This window comes from Alligator sinensis, unplaced genomic scaffold (assembly GCF_000455745.1).
Source record: "Alligator sinensis unplaced genomic scaffold, ASM45574v1 scaffold264_1, whole genome shotgun sequence".
Taxonomy (NCBI): Eukaryota; Metazoa; Chordata; order Crocodylia; family Alligatoridae; genus Alligator; species Alligator sinensis.
Genome location: NW_005841831.1, coordinates 2,403,732 through 2,421,155, shown reverse-complemented (window position 1 = coordinate 2,421,155; position 17,424 = coordinate 2,403,732). Strand labels below are relative to the sequence as shown.

At 45.6% G+C, this 17,424-nt stretch overlaps 1 protein-coding gene across 2 annotated transcripts in view; it reads left to right on the top strand.

Moving 5' to 3' along the window:
- The window catches only part of LOC102382021 (ATP-binding cassette sub-family G member 2-like), a 30,250-nt gene extending 15,937 nt beyond the window's left edge, over positions 1-14,313 (top strand). For both annotated transcript variants that reach the window (XM_006014789.3, XM_006014790.3), the window contains exons 8-16: positions 937-1,062; positions 5,946-6,211; positions 7,398-7,480; positions 7,901-7,990; positions 8,911-9,035; positions 9,859-10,013; positions 10,871-10,960; positions 11,783-11,901; positions 13,748-14,313. In XM_006014789.3, the coding sequence (XP_006014851.1) occupies positions 937-1,062; positions 5,946-6,211; positions 7,398-7,480; positions 7,901-7,990; positions 8,911-9,035; positions 9,859-10,013; positions 10,871-10,960; positions 11,783-11,901; positions 13,748-13,895 (1,202 nt within the window). In that variant the 3' untranslated portion in view covers positions 13,896-14,313. The remainder of the gene's footprint in view (positions 1-936; positions 1,063-5,945; positions 6,212-7,397; positions 7,481-7,900; positions 7,991-8,910; positions 9,036-9,858; positions 10,014-10,870; positions 10,961-11,782; positions 11,902-13,747) is intronic.
- Positions 14,314-17,424: the final 3,111 nt, after the last annotated feature.

The following is a 17,424-nucleotide window of genomic DNA, read 5'->3' as shown; positions in this document are numbered from 1 at the left end:
CATACCTGATGTTCAAAAGGCTGGTGGAGCAACAGAAGGCCATCCATGAGATGGCCTTACTCGGGGAGATTGGGGTCAGTGTCCCTCTTAACAGAGCTGAGTGGGATACCATCTCTCACATCTTGGTCATCCTCAAGCCCTTCCTTGAGGCTGCCGAGACCCACAGCACTGCCGATGCCCTCCTTAGCCAGATGATCCCTGTAGTGAGGGAACTTCAGAGCCAAATGGAGAACTTCCAGGAGATCAGAGTTCCTGATTGGGGCAAGCCGCTGTCACCAGATGTGCAGACACTGATGAGGCGGCTGAAGGAAGGCATCAGGAAACTCGGCTATAGTCAATGAGAGCTAGGAGTGCTGAGCATTTCTGAAAGTAAATGCCCAGGGCTAAGCACCCAAATCAGGATAGACTTTTTTCTAAATGTTGGATTTGAACTAAAGCGTGTGCCTAAGTTTTCCCACCTGAACAATAATGACTTAACTTTCCTTCCCAGAAGCATTGCTGTTGCTGGTTAAAGTGTGTAAAGTGACCAAAGGTCCATGTAAAAAAAGCATCCTGGAAAAGCAATGTATTTTTCCAGTAATTCTCAACCAAGGTGTCACAGATCCTTTTAAGGGTGCAAGGTGCCATGTAATGTTAGCACTGTTAGGTGTGCAAACACCTACATGTGATTCACAAGGTAAACAGATTTCAAATAGAAATCCATAGTATCATGACCATTCTGACCTATTGTGATCTTTCTGGGTTCTTTGCATCAGTAGAATTGAAGATTGCTCTGTTGTTTTTTTGATTAAGGAAAAAACAAATGAAAGCTAAGAGCTGGCATTTTCCAAGGGGGCCTTAAATATGAGATCAGGAGCCACTGTATTATTCTAACCACTCCTCCCTAAGAAACTGTCTCTCTAAAATGCAAATGTGTTCTTCTTGCTATTGTAAAAGGGTATGAATGCGAACCCTTCAACAATCCAGCTGACTTCTTCCTTGACGTGATTAATGGTGACTCCACTGCTGTGGCAGCAAGCAAAAGTGACTGCAGAATCACAGAGTATGGTGAGACCCAAACAGGTAAGACTGGAAACAAGAAATAAATCGTTGGCTGAACTATAGGGGAAGTTCTAAGAAATGACAATAAATTTTGATTTTTGTTTGTCTCTAGTGGGTTATGGAATAGAGAAGATCCCACACAACTTACTGATTCGTTTGATGCACTGGTTGGGGAAATTTTTAGCTACTTGCACGATTTCACAATGATTGCACACTTAATTCATACAACACAATTTTTATTTTTAAATTCTTTGCTACACATATAACACTGCTTAGCTTTAAGAAATACCACAAACATTAAGAACACAATAACTACATATATCAGAAACAATGCTCCAAATGCACTTCCTTCCCAAACAATGTTATAAGAATTAGTATTACAAAAACAACTACAATTACAACTAAAAGTTAAATTTGAATCAATACTATTATTTTTCATAATATACTTACAATCCTAGAATTCCGAGAATCCAAACACCTAGATATGGTTTCATTCCTCAGTAGTACAATTTAATGGGTTGGCCTCAGTAGTACGGTTCAATGGGCTGGCCTCAGCAGTTCAATGGGCTCGCCTCAATACTGATAGGACTAAGTCCCCTTCCTTCAGTCCCTTTCGGGTGCTCTGTGGCTTCAGTGTGAACTAAGAGATTCGTGTTCACGGAGAGGGTGGTTCAGGTGATCAGTCTGATCCAGCCTACACTTGCGATTCTTCCTTCGTTGTTCTGCAAGTGAGGTTACCTCCAAATTGGGACAGTAGGTTACAGTTTTTATTGAGTGAGTTGCCGTCTTGGGCCCCTCCTACGCAAACCTGTCACTACTCCCAAATTTGGGCTCAGATCTTACTCAACAGATTCTTTTGCTTGGTAATCAGTTTATTTTCTTGACCATTTTAATTACTTTGGGGAATTTCCATATCACTGAATTTACTTTTATTTCTAATCTTTTAAAAGGCTCCTAGGGTTTGATTTCTCGGAATGTGGGATGTTTGCTTAAGGGTCATTTTTAGGTTAACTTTGTTAAAGGCCTCTAAAGATAAAATTCAAGAGTTAAGACTGAGCAAAGTCAGGACCTTCCGCACGTAGGCCAAAACAATGGCCTAGATAAGAAGATAAATCTTGTCTTCTTCCTAAACTGGCTAATGGGGAACTATTACAAACATTCAAATATTACATTCAATATGACGTTGTTTTTCTCCCAGTAAGTGACTGCGTAGTTGGGGGGTTTTTTAATTGCAGCACCTTCTCGCAGAATCTTAAAATGCTCTTAAAAAGTGACTAGATATTCATAGGTTGTTAGGGGCTGGAAGGGACCTTGCAGATCATCATGTCTAGCCCCCCCGCTCTAGGCAGGAAGACAACTGGGGTGCCCTAGTGAACAGTTGTTCACCAAGCTCCTGATGCATTCCTCTGATATAACGGCACACTGCTATCAAGTCCCCTCGCAACCTTCTCTTCTTTAGGCTAAAGAGGTGTTGACAGCCTGACCTGCACCATGGCTGAAAGGGACCTAGGGGTAATGACTGACCATCACATGAATATATTATTAACCTTGTTTTACAGAAGGAGAAACTGAGGCTCATACAGAGGTGAAGTGATTTGTTAAAGGTCACACAAGATGTCACTGGCAGAGGCAAGACACCCTCTCCCAGGGCAGCATTTTAATCCCCAAAATGCCAGAGTCCATTAGAGACTGCTATTTGTTACTCATTTACACAGAGAGAACTGAGCTTCTATGGAGGTAAATCAGAATATGGAGCCCCCAAACAAACACTCGTAAACAGGACCCATGACTGCTGACTCCCAGTCCTGTGCTCTGTGCATTACAAAATACTGGCCTGAACCCTATGCCTCCAGGGATCTGCCTAAATGTAAATAAAACACTACTCAATTTGCTTAAGCCACACGATCTTTAATGTACTCCTGCTAGCTAGTGTGAGCAGTCACTTTGCAGGACCAGCCAACCTTCCTGTGACTGTATTCTAGGCACATGGGCTAGGGACAGGCATTCAAAAAGCCTGAGCCTGAATTGATTCAATGTTCGCAGGTTAGTCTAACCTGGCTAGGTTAAATCAGTTTTGTAACCAGACAGACATCCCAGAAATGCAGGTACATGCCTGCAGTGGCTCAGACTAGAAGCTGGGGGGGTGCTAGAGCAGCCCTTCCTTCCCTTCCACAGTGCTGAGCTGAGGCGCATGGCCAGGCCTGGGCAGGATGCTGTGATTAGGGAGGGGCCCCCTCAGCTCTGTTACCAGCATTTAGCACCCCATCAGAAAACAAAGCCTCACTCATTACAAGCTCTTCATAAACAGCTTTTTTCCAAAGCAAGGAATGCAGGGACATTACCATCTGAGCTGTTGATTACCTCCAAAAAGCCCTAAGTGGACACTGTCCTATCTGCCTTACACAGCATTAGCTAGCATACTGGCTACAGTCTGTGCTGTGGGAGAGAGGAAGAAAGGATCTCTGTGTAAGCACTGAGTGGTGAGGGGGGCATGGGAAAGCCAGCAGACCCTGCTGTGCTTGCAAGTCTCTACTGGAGCTCTGCCCAGGGAGCAGAGGGGAGGGGCCAGCCCTGCTGTGGAGCAGAGAGCCCCACCCAGCCCAGAGAGAATGCCAAGACGCTGGGGGAGTCTGATTTATCTTAAACCAGCAAAGACTCTGGGACAGACATTGCATAAACTGGTTTGACCAAAATCAGTTAAGTCTGAATGTATCTCAAGCTGGTTTCAGCCATTTTCAAACTGGTTTATGTGCACTGAATATCTGTTCAGTTACAGGTTTAAACCAGTTTCTGATCACTTAAACCGGTTTATGTGTAGTGTCTGTCCCTAGCCATGGAACCTGGAGCAAAATCTATTGATCCCAAAGCCAGTTCAGCTAAACGTGTCAAGAGGTTTTTGTGGCCTGGAATTACATTGGTGAGATTTCACTGCCACAGTCAGTCTGTACTACAAAAAGGGGGACACAGGGAGTTCTTAACTTAGGTTAACTAACCTATGTTAGAATTGCAAGGAAGACAGTGTAACCTGAGTTTTAACTTAGGCTGCCTGCTTGAGCTCAATCTAAGGGTCGTCTTTAGGCTTGAACCTGGGCTGCTAACTTCAGTTAAACAGCCAAGTTACCTTGTCTTCATGGCTATACGGGGGGTGGATAGACACACACCTACCCTGGGATGGATGTACACAGCCAAAATCTAAGGCTGTGCAGCTTTCTCCAGTCGAGCTGAGTCTGTCAAGAGTAATTTTTCACTGGATGAGGTAAAATTACCTTAATTTAGTGATTTGTATAGTCTTCCTGTGAGCTTTTACACTGATAGAAGACATAGTAGAGATACACAAGGTTATGCTGATGTAATGCTTATACCCAGGTGTAAAGGTTTCATCTGTCCATGCCCTCAGGTTTAAGGTTGCAGTATGGACAAATCCAGTGTGACCGCTGAGGGCACTGACAGAAGTAGGGGGAAAAAATGCACTCTACCAGAAGTAGCAACACATTGCTTTGGCCCAGCTCCACAGTGTTTGGATAGATCAGGCATTTCAGCAGGGCTTTTTGACACTTTTAACTAAAGCTGATTCAATCAGCTATTGGATAAAGGTGCCAAAAAGCCTCACTAAAGCACCCAGTCTTTACAGGCGTTAAGAAAGCAGAAGCTGGGTGCAACTAATGCACTGCCTCTTCTGGGCATGCACAAGAGCGTGCTGAGGTTAAAATAAAGCCCTGTTTTGTTTTGTTTTTTTCTACATCTGCCTATGTGGTTGTGTTGTTTGTTTGGATATTATATATTGAAAGTGTTTCTTTAGGTGGGTTTTGATCTGGCAGGGAAAGGTTAATGGTTGGATTGCAGAGGGGCTGGGTGTAGCCTGACTAGTTGCACTCTGCCCTCCAGATGGCTCTAGGAAAAACTCCTTTCTTAAGAATGCCAACTCTTTCTAAAAGCTGAGGAGTGGGGGTATATAAACTAGGGAGCTGGAATACACGTGTACCTGTGAGTGCCTGCAAGTGTGTGTATGTTAAGTGCCTATCAGCCTGCTTAAGTCCACAAAAGCCTACAGGTAAAGTAAAAACAAAAAGAGTCTATCACATGGGGACTGCAACGAAAAAGCCTGAAACAGAGAGAACCTGCAGAGGGTAACAGTGAAGCCAAAACCTCTGAAAACAATGAATTCATTGCAGAGATAATTAAAATTCCTGTGTACCACTGGAACCAGCTGTAGGCTGTAAAGTAAGCTCTAACCAAGGGTGAAATTAAAGTGTTAAGAGACGAGGGCTAGGGACAGAAATTACAGATAAACTGGTATAAGTGATTGGAAACTGGTTCAAATCTGTAACGCAACAGAAGTTCAATGCACATAAACTGCTTTCAAAATGGCCAAAACCAGTTTAAGGTAAACCTGGATGGATGTAGTATCAGACTTAACTGATTTGGGTTAAATCGGTTTATTGAACTTCTGTCCCAAATTCCCTCCAGCTCCAAGTTAATTCTCAGTCATCCCAGGATGTTTTGCACCTCCCCTACAAACACCCTTTGCATGTGGCTGCATTTCCAGAATCAAAAGTGAATGTCTGTTCACTTCCTTATTGGTTCAATCTACACAGTTTAAACTAACTCTACGAAGATTGAATCAATTCAGCCTTGGGCTTTTTGACTGTCTGTACTTAGCCAAGGTGTTTTAAACCTGTCTGTTATGTTCTTTCTTCTTTAGTTCCATTATAATGTTTTTTCCTAATTATTAAAGTTAGGCATTTTGATCCCCGAATTTAACTATCCTGTAATTATCTCACCTCACACAGTTTGTACCCTCACGGCCTTGGCCAACTCAGGGTCTGGTAACATCCGGTGAGCCTTGTTTATTAAGGGAAATTGGACAGGCCATAACAAGCCCTGTCTTGGATGCATTCCTTCAGGGATAAATGGTGAAAATGAAGTAGCAGAAGAGAATGTGGACAGGACTGTGGTGGACACACTGCACCAGGAGTATCTGAACTCCAGCCTGTACTGCAACATGAGGGATACGCTGGAGAAAGTGGAGCTTAGCCTGGGGAATAAGAGGAGGAAGCTGAGGCAAGTGAACCAGATCACGTATGCAAATGGATTCTTCACCCAGCTGCATTGGGTCTCCAAGCGTTCCCTGAAGAATCTCATCAGGAATCCTCAGGCATCTGTCGCACAGGTAAGAAACTGGAACTAAAAGCATAGGGCTTCTTACTGTGGGATCTCCAGGTCACTGGTTTGATCCTGCTGAGGTCCAGAAATCATTGCTACTTTATGTGGTGACTGATATGAAACCACAGGTCTAGCTGGACTGTCTGGTGGACTGAGTGGTTGGTAACCAACAAAAACTCTCCACCCAAGTAAGGGGAATGCAGATGCTCACTGGGGTGCCTCTGAAGTAGAATTGCTTCAGCTGGGGTAAAACACATTAAACAGTGCCCCTTGTTCAGGGCTGTGACAGAAAGCAGGATTTAACCTTCAACAAATGAGCAATATGTGGATTCCCGTCCAGCAGAGACAAGACATTAGACTCTTCTTTCAAAAATACCTCTGGGATCTCCAAGGAGTTCTGAGGCCATGATCCTAAGCAGTGGAATTCCTTATGGCTCACTAGGCAGCCTTCTAAAAGGACACCTTCGGTCTGTTCAGTGCTACAGAACTGAAAGACTGCATATGTCCTCCTATTTACTGATATTTATCACGTCCCAGTCAACACAGGCCTGGCATTTTCCAGAGGCCAAAAGGAGTTGAGAATTAAAATTGAATGGATGCCTAACTGCTGCAGAGCCTTTGAAAATCCCAACCTCAGTTCCATGGAATGGCTATTAATGGTACAGGGAAGAATGTCTGGGGAAACTGGCCAAGCCTGTATTCCACTCTGGGTGTAGTGCAATGGATTCGGGATATGCAAGGATTTTTGCTGCCCTAGGCAAAAGCCTGGGCTCAACTGAGCATGCCCACTGCCTGTTCACCCAGAGCACTGCTTTTGTCTGCCTCCTACAATTTGTCACCCTAGCTGGCCACCTGTGCTGGTTATGTCAGTCCTGCTGTCTATTAGCTCTCTCTGCTCTGTTCAAGAAGAGCTAGTATTTGGGGGCACATTCTTGCTTTGTCTCACCTGGTCTTCCTTTGAAGGTTGCAAAAGGGTCAGCAGATAGAGAATTTGGCCTAGGGTTCTGTTTGTATTTAGATACCATCTCAAAACATCCAAGTCACTTGTGAACTTCAGACCCCATTCCCAGCATTAAAGACACATGATGCACGTGCTTTCTTTGGCTCTGTACCTTGTGCTCCTTGTGCTGTCTTTGGCTACCTGTCCCTGCTCATCCATACAAATGATCCCTTTTTTCTCTTTCCTCTTCCAGATCGCAGTGACCCTTGTACTAGCCTTGATAGTGGGTGCCATCTTTTTCGGAGTAAAGCTGAATCGAAGTGGCATTCAGAATCGGTAACCTTGGAAACCAGGTCTTGTTTATTTCCTGGTCAGTTGCTGCTGTGTTTCAGCAGCGGGGAGGATTTGGGGCTACATTCTGCTCCATGAAGGGTGAACGGGACTTGGAATTCCAAATTGCAGCCAGCAGTTGTATGCGCTGCTGGAGTTCCTGAATGCGCAGCTGTCCTTCAGGCCAGACACTTTTACAATCAGAATATGAAAGATCCCATAAAAGGCAGACATTGCTTTACCCAGTTAAGACCCAGCAGGTAAATATGTGATGCATCTTGTGTCAAGGAAATGTGCCCTGTCCTAACAGGAGGATGCCTATCAAATAGGCCCATGACCACTCTGGCTGCTGCATGAGTTTTCTGGTGGAGGGGATTTTAGACTTTAGTCTGTGCCTTATTTTTTTACTCTTAATTTGCATTTCAGGGTTGGATCCTTGTTTTTTGTAACCACAAACCAGTGCTTTTCCAGCGTTTCAGCAATTGAGCTGTTTATCAGAGACAAGAAATTGTTTGTGTAAGTCAGAAGCCTTTCTGCAAGAATGTCTTCACCAGGTGCGCGGCAGGCAGCATGAGGAATGCTGGCTAGGCTTTTGCCCAGGCTGTAGGTGTTCAAGCAGTAGGGGACACGACTTGTCTTCAGGGCTGCCGTGCCAGTGCTTCATAGAAGCAGTACAGTCACTTTCCAAGATTTCATCCCCAGTTGTTGTCCCCTTTAGTGATTGCATTAAAGTAAATTTGCATTGCTGCTCTGGTATAAAGGGGACTTAGTCTATCTTAACTGACCACAGGATAGAGAAGAGTTTGTTTAAGATTATGTCGTACCCGTTTTCAGTGACTGTCAGCATGTGCTGTAGTTACGGTTAGTGGTGACCCAGGCATCCCACTACTGAAACTAATCCACTTTACAAGGTGGAGTGAGGAGGCAAAGGTCTGCAATGATTCAGTTGCTACCTGGGTTGTATCTGAGTGGGCAACCTAGTGGCAGTCACCACAGCCCATTGAAAACAGATTTTATGAGGTAGTTGAGGAAGCTGTTGACTCCAGTAAGAATGTGTCTTTAGCCTTTCCTCTGCATAGTCTTCAAGACTAATCACTTCACTTGGTGAAAGCATTCCATTACTACTGGTACTTTTCCAGACTGCTAATACCTCCATAGTCTTTCCTTTATGGATCTCAAAGCATGTTATAAGCTTTAATAAAAGCCCTATTAGGGTCACCATCCTTACCCCAGTTCTACAGTTTGGGGAAACTAAATCACAGAGGGAATAAGAAACGTGCCTAGTGTTCGATAGCCAGGCACAGAGCTGGGAATAAACTCTAATTGCCCTGATTTTATACATACCATTAGAAAAGAAAAAAATGACACATTGCTGAACTTAATTCCTGTGGTTAACAATGAACCACAGTCAATGACCAGTGTTCCTGTCATCACAGCCATCAGTACACCAGTGGGTATTATCGTGTATCTGCATACTTCCTTGCCTTGATGATTGGAGATCTTGTGCCCATGAGAACTGCACCAGCCATCGTATTTTCCTGTATCAGCTACTGGATGATTGGTAAAGAATCAACATGGCCATTTAACCTGTCATTGTTTTTGAGCATTGTCCTGTCTAAGACCAATTGATGTTTTAGATCCGAGTCACCCATGGTTAATTTGTGTATCTACATGAAACACATGGTAGAAAGAAATGTTCCACCTATTAGGCAAACTCATGGACTTGGGCATCTATATGTCTCTACTCAAGTCCCTGAAACATAATTACAACAAAATATGGATACATCCTCCTGCTTTTTGTGACTTAGTCTGAGGGTGAAGATGATGCTGTTACAAAAGTAAGGGTATTCACAGTTTTCCAGTGACTTGAACAGGGTGGAACAAGATCATACTTTGTCACCTAATGTATGGCAGATCTGAATCTTAGTGTCTCAGGCCTCCAAGCATAGAATGAAATGTTAAATGAAGTCAGATAATTAGGAAAGATTTGTGGGGTGAAATCTAGCTGGTGGCATGCTATGGAAATGGCAGCACCAGCAGGAAGACAAGGGGCAGTTAGCATTACACTGCTCACTTGCTTCTTATCTTCTGAACTTGTGGCTGTCCCGCTTTTCCTTAGGAATACAGGCCTAGAAAGGATCTCCTGGGCTAGAGTCCAGTCCCCTAGTATTATGGGTCAGCACATTGTCATCTCATTTATAAACTGATAAGGTTTCACTTTTTTGAAGCAGTTAGGAAGCTTTTGTTCAGCTTCTACTACTCCATTACAACCAATGCTGGACCCTGTCTCTCACTGACACATGGCCTGTGCAGGGACCTGAGATCATCTCTGTGGGTTCTGTGATGTAGGCATCCTCTGAACCTCTGTCTTGCTGTTTTGACAGGCTATCAGGCAGTGGCAGGACGGTTCTTTTTCTTCATGCTGACACTGATGCTGGTATCATACACAGCCACAGCCATGTCTCTGGCTATCAGTGCTGGGATGGATGTGGTTGCCATTGCCAATCTGCTTATCACAATTTGCTTTGTCTTGATGCTTGTAAGTATTGTGCATGCTGCTTTGTTGGTAGTGGAAGAGGACCCATTTAAAGGAGGAGTTTGGATGGATTTAGTGCAAGGAGAAGTCAAGGATTAAGACTGGGCCAGAGCAAATCCTAGGGCAGGCAGGCTTTCTGCAGTGCCCGTTCCCTTAGTGCCGACAACACCGCTCATTGTTGGGTATGCAGATGGGTCTGCCCATGCACCTCAGCCCTCTTCTGAAACCAGTGACACTTTCACACATCTCCAGAGTCCAGGGCTAAGTGCTGTTGTCCCCTCTTTTCTCCTGTTACTAAGTGTGTGGTGCGGGGGAGGGGGGTGTGAATAGTAGTGGTGTGTTGGGCTCCAGAGCTGCTTGAAAGCAGGAGCTCTGTGCAGACTCCACATTGACCAGCCGGTGAGCTCAGAGCTCACAGCACCTGCAAGCTCTGGCAGGAGTATTGCTGATGTGGGTGAGCTCAGAGATCTCTGTGCATAAGGCACTCAGCCAAAGGGGGCTGTGACCATACTACTGTACCCCCCCCCCCATCTACCCCTGCTTTTACCCAATGGTGAAGTGTCCGTGTGTCCATACTCACATACAAAGAAGTAAGGTTTGCTTTAAAACTGTTACTCCAGTACAATACCTATTATGGATGCAGTTATCCTGGTCTAAAGGTGCCTTATATCAGCATAGCTTATTTCTGCATGGGAATAAAGTGCATAGGCAGTATAAAGTGCGTTTATACCTGCATAACTGCATCTGTGCTTTGGGAGGGAAGGGGATATGTGCCGTTTTAGTTAAACTGGTATAGCATCATTCTTGTGTGCAGGTGATAAGTGTGTCACTCCATTACAGTCCATTTCTTTCTGTTTCAGATCTTTTCTGGCCTTTTAGTGAACCTCCCATCTGTGATGGGATGGCTGAACTGGCTCAAGTACTTCAGCATCCCCCGATATGGCCTGACAGTGAGTAGAAAATAATGTTATTCTTTAAGGGATAAGATGCCCAATGGAGTCACTTCTGGAAGAAGACATATACAATTCTTTTGAAAGTTACTAATTAGGATTCTGTTTTAAAAAAATTAATTCTAAAAAAGTTTAAAAAATAGTTCCTTCCATTCCCAGAGAATGAACTGCTCCACTGGACCACAAAATAAGTATGTTGGTACCAGCAAGGGAAGGAGTTATCCTATACTGTGGACCATCAATAGGCCACACCCCTATCCAGGTCCTAAATAAACCTTCACTGTGGGTAAGAGGGCAGTTCAGTACCTTGTGGCAGAGCATGGGTCTCCAGAATCTCATTCCAGCTGCTGGCTATGTTTCTGACCACTAGACTGAGACACCAAACTCTTTCTTGAAGACTATCAAGTAACTTCTCAGAAAGCCATGACAAAGAGCTTCAAAGCAATCAGAGATTTGGAGTTTCTTAATTTTCAAGAACTCAGCTTGGGACCACTGAAAGAAGCTTGATATTTACAGTGATGGTGCTTAACATTTTCTAATACGAAGATCTCTTCAAGGGGTTTGCACATCTGTCATGCAAAATCATTACCCCTTCTTGAAAATCTAGGTCCATATCTTTTGGACACTACTTATAGTGGATTTAAACCAGTGAACATAGCTGAGAAATAAATGGTACATCTATGTCTGATAGAGTGAGCCAAAGTAAAGAGAAAGCAAATATAAAGATCATAGTTTTTTGCCAAAATGTTCACGTTTAGTCCCAGTGTCTCAGACTAGTGTTGCATTGTTTTACTTCATTTTGGTGTCTGACTTTCTCCTCAGGCCCTGCAAGTAAATGAGTTTAGAGACCTGTACTTCTGCAGTGGGAATAGCTCAAATATTACAACATCCATAGGAGATACCCCTGCTTGTTCTCCGGATACCTCGGAGTTTGGAGAAATGTAAGTCTTACCTTATCATTGGCCTCCTGTTTAAACAATAATGAATTGTCTGGGGGGAAGTTCCCATGACCATTACTTTGGAGCCACTGCGTTGATAGCCTCCTACAAGTACATCAGGGGTGAACACCAAGATTTAGGTGAGCAACTCTTCAGGACGGCACCTCAAGGGAGGACAAGGACCAATGGACGTAAGCTTATAAAGGGTAAATAAGATATAAGGAAGAATTTCTTTTCTGTAAGGGTCACCAGAATCTGGAACACACTCCCAGCAGAGGTGATGCAGTCGCCATCCTTGGAGGCGTTCAAGAGGAGGCTGGAGCCTTGTTGAGCTTGTCTGAGCCCAATAACTTCCTGCCCATGGCAGGGGACTGGACTTAATGATCTTACAAGTTCAAGTTCTACAGTTCTATGATTTCTCACAGTAAGCCAGTATTTTTATGAAAATGGCATAAACTACCATCCTGGATTTTAGAGGTTTATTCTGAGATATCACAGCTCCCCAATATAGGGCAGCAGGAAAAAAATAACTACTTCTCTTCTCTGAAATCAGTTTTGGGTATCTTGGACCAGGCTTGTCTTTGTAAAGGACTGTTTAACATACTGTTGAGATCCAGTCCCTCATTATAAGGTATCAGCAGCCAGAGAAACATTTGGAGGTTTTATACTCATGCTTATCTGAGAAGTGGAAAGGTGCCCAGCCCTCAGAGATGGTTTAGGAATATTGGCCATGTGTAGATGAAACAAGGGGGTTGTGTGCATGACACTTCAAAGCAGGCTAAATGCTTTTGCATTTTATACATACCATTTGAAAAGAAAAAAATGACACTTTGCTGAACTTAATTCCTATGGTTAACAATGAACCACGTTCAATGACCAGTGTTATGATTGGAGATCTTGTGCCCATGAGAACTGCTCCCGCCATCATATTTTCTTGTATCAGCTACTGGATGATTGGTAGCGGTAATGGTGTTGGTGTTTGCACGTCAACAGCGTATTGTGCATTCATTACAGCCATTGTAGGAAATTTGGTGGCATAATCCAAGGAGTTTTAATTTGCTGCCCCTATAGCCACGGAGTGAAGCACTGGGCTCTGTGTGGCCCAAGGGCTCTGCAGGAAGCCCTGCAGGCAGCCTGGCAGCAGCCTGGGAAGACGGGCTCTGCCCAAGAGAAGTGGTGAGCCAGATCTTTTTTTTTTTCTTCCCCGCCCTGGAGCCTGCCTGCCTGCCTGCCTGAGCTACGCAGGGCCCCAGTGCTTCCCCCAGGACCGCCTGAGCCAGGTGCCTGCGGAGGGGGCCACCTGGGCAGGGCTGTTGCTGCTGCGGAGGGAAACACCAAGCCACTTCCCCACAGCCCAGGGACTGCTCCACCCGCTGGCAGTTCGCCCTCCCCTCCCTGCCGCTGGAGAGGCAGGTAAATTTGGGTGTGTGCATGACACAAGGGATTAAGGGGTCCTAAATTGAAGTGGTGTTTTTAAAAACCCACCGTCAATTTAGGGCCCCCATTTTGTCTACACATGCACAAAGAAGTTATCTTGGCATGGCATATAGGAATGGGCTCTAAATCAGAGTTGAAATAATATGTTGCATGCCTGAATCTCTTTGACCTTCGTGGAAGTGGCACTGGGATGACACACGATGAAACCCTGGTAAGGGCAATCTAGAGGCTAGAGAAAATGGGAAGTGGAAGGTCCAGTGATAATCACTCCACTCTGTTGAACTGCTGTTTGGAGAAGCTGTCTAACCTCTGTGCAACATTGGTTTCCTTTTGTCAAGCACCTGAAGAGCTACGGCAGAACATATCAGCTATTACTGTTAAATGTTAACTTCTGTCCCATGTCCCCTGGCAGGTGTTATGGTGAAACATACCTGTGTAGCCAAGGAATTGCACCCACTAACTGGGCTATGTGGGGAAACATTGTGGCTCTGGTCTGCATGACTTCCATCTTCCTCCTGATAGCCTATGCAAAACTCCGGTTTATGAAGAAGTTTACCTAGCTTCACCTATTACCTTGATCTACCACTTACCTCAGGACTTTGACTTGCAAAGCATGTCAGTTTAAGGGATCTGAACCTGTAGTCACTGATACTCGTTAAGATTTCAATGGGCCTAGATGGGCATCAGATCAGAAGATTCCCAGTGACTTCAGCAAGCATCAGATCAGGCCTTAAGTGCTAAACAAGGCCACTTTTTTTCTTGAGACTGGTCCCCATGATGCAACTGTATGTGTATATATTCTGTTTTATTACTGTCTGTAGTTGAATTGTTGGCTCTGTTGTTTTTTTTAAGGAGCATTTAGAATACCGTGTTCTCTTGCATATGTATAACTTTGTATACTGCATATTGTGTACCTCATTATCAGGAATCCTGGTTTTCTCTGTTTAAAAATCACAAATTCTTTGATTAAAAACAAAAAACCCCAAATCCATGTTTTTCCACGATTTAAAATGAAATGCCACTATCTATATATAGGGATTTGCTGAACATAATGTTTTATTGATATATTTACCATTTTAAAGCAATTTGGAAGCCTACCACTGCCTCAATCATTATAATAAAATTAATTCTAATTTTTTTTTTTTTTTTTTTAATCATGGAAAATCAAAGCTCCCCCTGCTCCTTTCACTCACCAGGATGTGGGTCCAGCTGCAGCTGTCCCCACCACTGCTTTGTGGCACTAAGCAGGACTGATATGCCAATGTCCTGCCCCTGCCTGTGCCCATGCCCCTCACTCCTGACCTGCAGCCCCCGACTTGCTCCTTCCTGCACCAGGACATGAGTCTAACTGCAGCTGTCCTTTCTGCTGCTTTGTGGCTCTGAGCAGAGTCAACCCTGCTATTCTGCTCCCTGTGCCTGTGCCCAGACCCCAATGTTACCTGTCCCCATGTCCTTTCTGGGAAGACCTTGACTAGGGCTCAGGGAGCGGGCTAGACCTGTTTCTAGCTGGGCAAGCCCCTTCCCTTCCAGGCCAGCCTCCCCTTGCACAGGCTACTCTAGGCGGGTAAGGGGAGCTCAAGGCCCCGCTCTGGTGGCTGGTTCTACACAGAGCGTCCCCGCCCCCCGCATATATATATATATATATATATATAATCTTTCACTCCCGCAGCTACCCCAATCCCCCTCTTGTCCATCTCTGCATCCCCTGCTGCCACCTCCACCCCTCCCACTCTGGTCCATCACACTCCCCATTGAGTGGTTTCTGGGACGAGGAGCCTCCCCCTAGGCTGGGGCCACATATCCTGGGGCTGATGTGGGCACAGGGCCAGATAGCAGTGCAGTGGCTGCCTGTGTGGCTGTGGCTCCCACCAGCAGGTCCCATCCCATCTGGCAGCTGGGCTTACAGGGGCTGCAGTCTGGAGAGGCTGGCAGGAGCCAGGCTGAGGAGGATGGCATGTGGGCTGGCTACACCACTTCTTCCTTCCCTGCGCCCTGCTGTGCAGCGTGCCCGCAGCTGCCACTTCCAGCGCTAGCCCTGGCAGAGCCACCAGCAGCTTGCTGCTGCAGGCCGGTGGATGTGGCATGGCAGCATGGTGGGCAGCTGTTGCAGGAGCAAGGGATAGCTAACACTTGCCCTGGGCAGCACCCCCAGCCCTGCCCCAAGGGCAAACACTCCCTCCCACATGAGACACCACCACCACCCCAGCTGGGCAGTGCCCTCATCCTCAGCCCAAGCTGAGTGGGGACAAGCCACGGTGGGACAGGCCATGGTCAGGGACAAGGCAGCCCGCACCTGTCCTGGCCTTGGCCCTCAGTGCAGGGTAGTGTGATCACCGCCCATGCACCTCTGTCCTGCTGGCTCTCCCAGCAGGCCCCAGGCCCCCCCAGTAGCATGATCCTCCCCAACCCACAGGACCTTCCCCAGTCCTGCTGGAGGGGACCCACAGCTACCTCCCTGCCCCCAGGTCCCAGCCCCCAAAGCTCTACTTACCCCAAAGGCGTCAGGAGGGACACTGAGTCTGAGCCAGCCCAGGCTGACTCATATTCTCAGGCTGCACCCCTGCCTCCATCTGGACAGGGCTTAGGGTTTCCTGCCCTTTTGCTAGTAGCTCTTGTAGGCCAGACCCATCCATCCTGCAGAGAGCTGTTTGCAAAACGGGCCTGCTTCAAAGGGGAAAATACATGCTTTTCTCCTTTAAAAGGGAAAATCCATGTTTTTCCTGTGGGAAACGGAAAACTCAGACCCTGTTCATTATTCTGTGGTCAGTATCTGAACTCTCTCATGAAAATGAATTAAGCTGATGAATCAATGTGAAACAAGTTTCATTTTGTAAACTGCTGCATTAGCTGATTGCATGTGACAGGCAAATAATCCTTATAGGGCATGTCCCCACAAGCAGGAACATACATTCCCCGGGGACAAACACGTATTTGTGCTGCTACTGATTGTCCCTGGGGAACGCCCCTGCATGCACGCTCAGGCAAGCAGCAAGTTGCCCCAGGTGGGGTAGGGGAAGTTGGGGCCAGCACTTGGCCTGGTCCCAGCAGCCTTACCTGGGGTTGTGGGGGCATCCCTGAGGTCCAGCAGTGGCGATCAGGGCACGTGGAGCCTGGCCGGCAGCCAGAGCATGGCTATGACCAGCCAGGTCCAGTTTTACATAGTGCTTGCTGCTGCCACATGCACCACCCTGCTTTTTTCTGGTGTGGGTTTTTTGACGCCAGGATCAGTGCAGCAAATGGGTCTGTGGCACTGCAAACCACACATGAGCACTCATCTAGATGTGCCCACTAAAGGCCATCACTCCTAAGTAACAGCTGTTTTCTGTGCTGGCATCATGGGTTTTGAATTATGCCTACTGAATCAGTGTGAAGCCAGGACACATTCTTGTTTTGTGAGATACTTCAGGACTTGAGGTTTAAAAACACATTTGGAATTTTCTCACTTTGCAAATCTGGCACAGCATAGCTTGCACGTCTAGTGGCATCACAACATCAGAGCCTTTACCCAGAGCAAAATCAGTTCTCACTATCACAAAGTAAAGAACATCTGCATAGGACTCACCAGCCCCCAATAAAGAAGATCAGTTAGGTGCTGATGACCAATTACAGACTAATAGTCCATTACTACAGTGCTTCTCACAAGGTAGGCTTGCAGTCCTAAGGGGAGTATTTTGTAGAGCTTAAAATATAAGAATGGGAAATGTTTTCATTGTTTAACAATAAATGAATGTAATTCTATGCTTGTGTAAGTTGATATTATCCAATAGTTCCTCTACAGCAATACATAGATGTGGTGTTCTGAGGGTGTGGAGTGTTTTCTTGGGTGGTATCTTGTTGCCGTCACTTTTGATATATAAACTGCTGGGATCAATGTGTTCTGAAAGGCCAATGCTAGTAAGGAGTCTTCCAGAGGCAACAGAGAAAAAATGACTCAAATCTAGTGGCAAAAGCTCAGATTGTCCTCAGATATTATACCAGTTGTTCTGATTAATGATCAGCCCAACTAAGTGAATCTTGCCCTTGACAGGTAGAGACCATAAACAGTGGGGGAAAATATTATTTGGGTAGGGACTGAGCCCTGCCTGACCC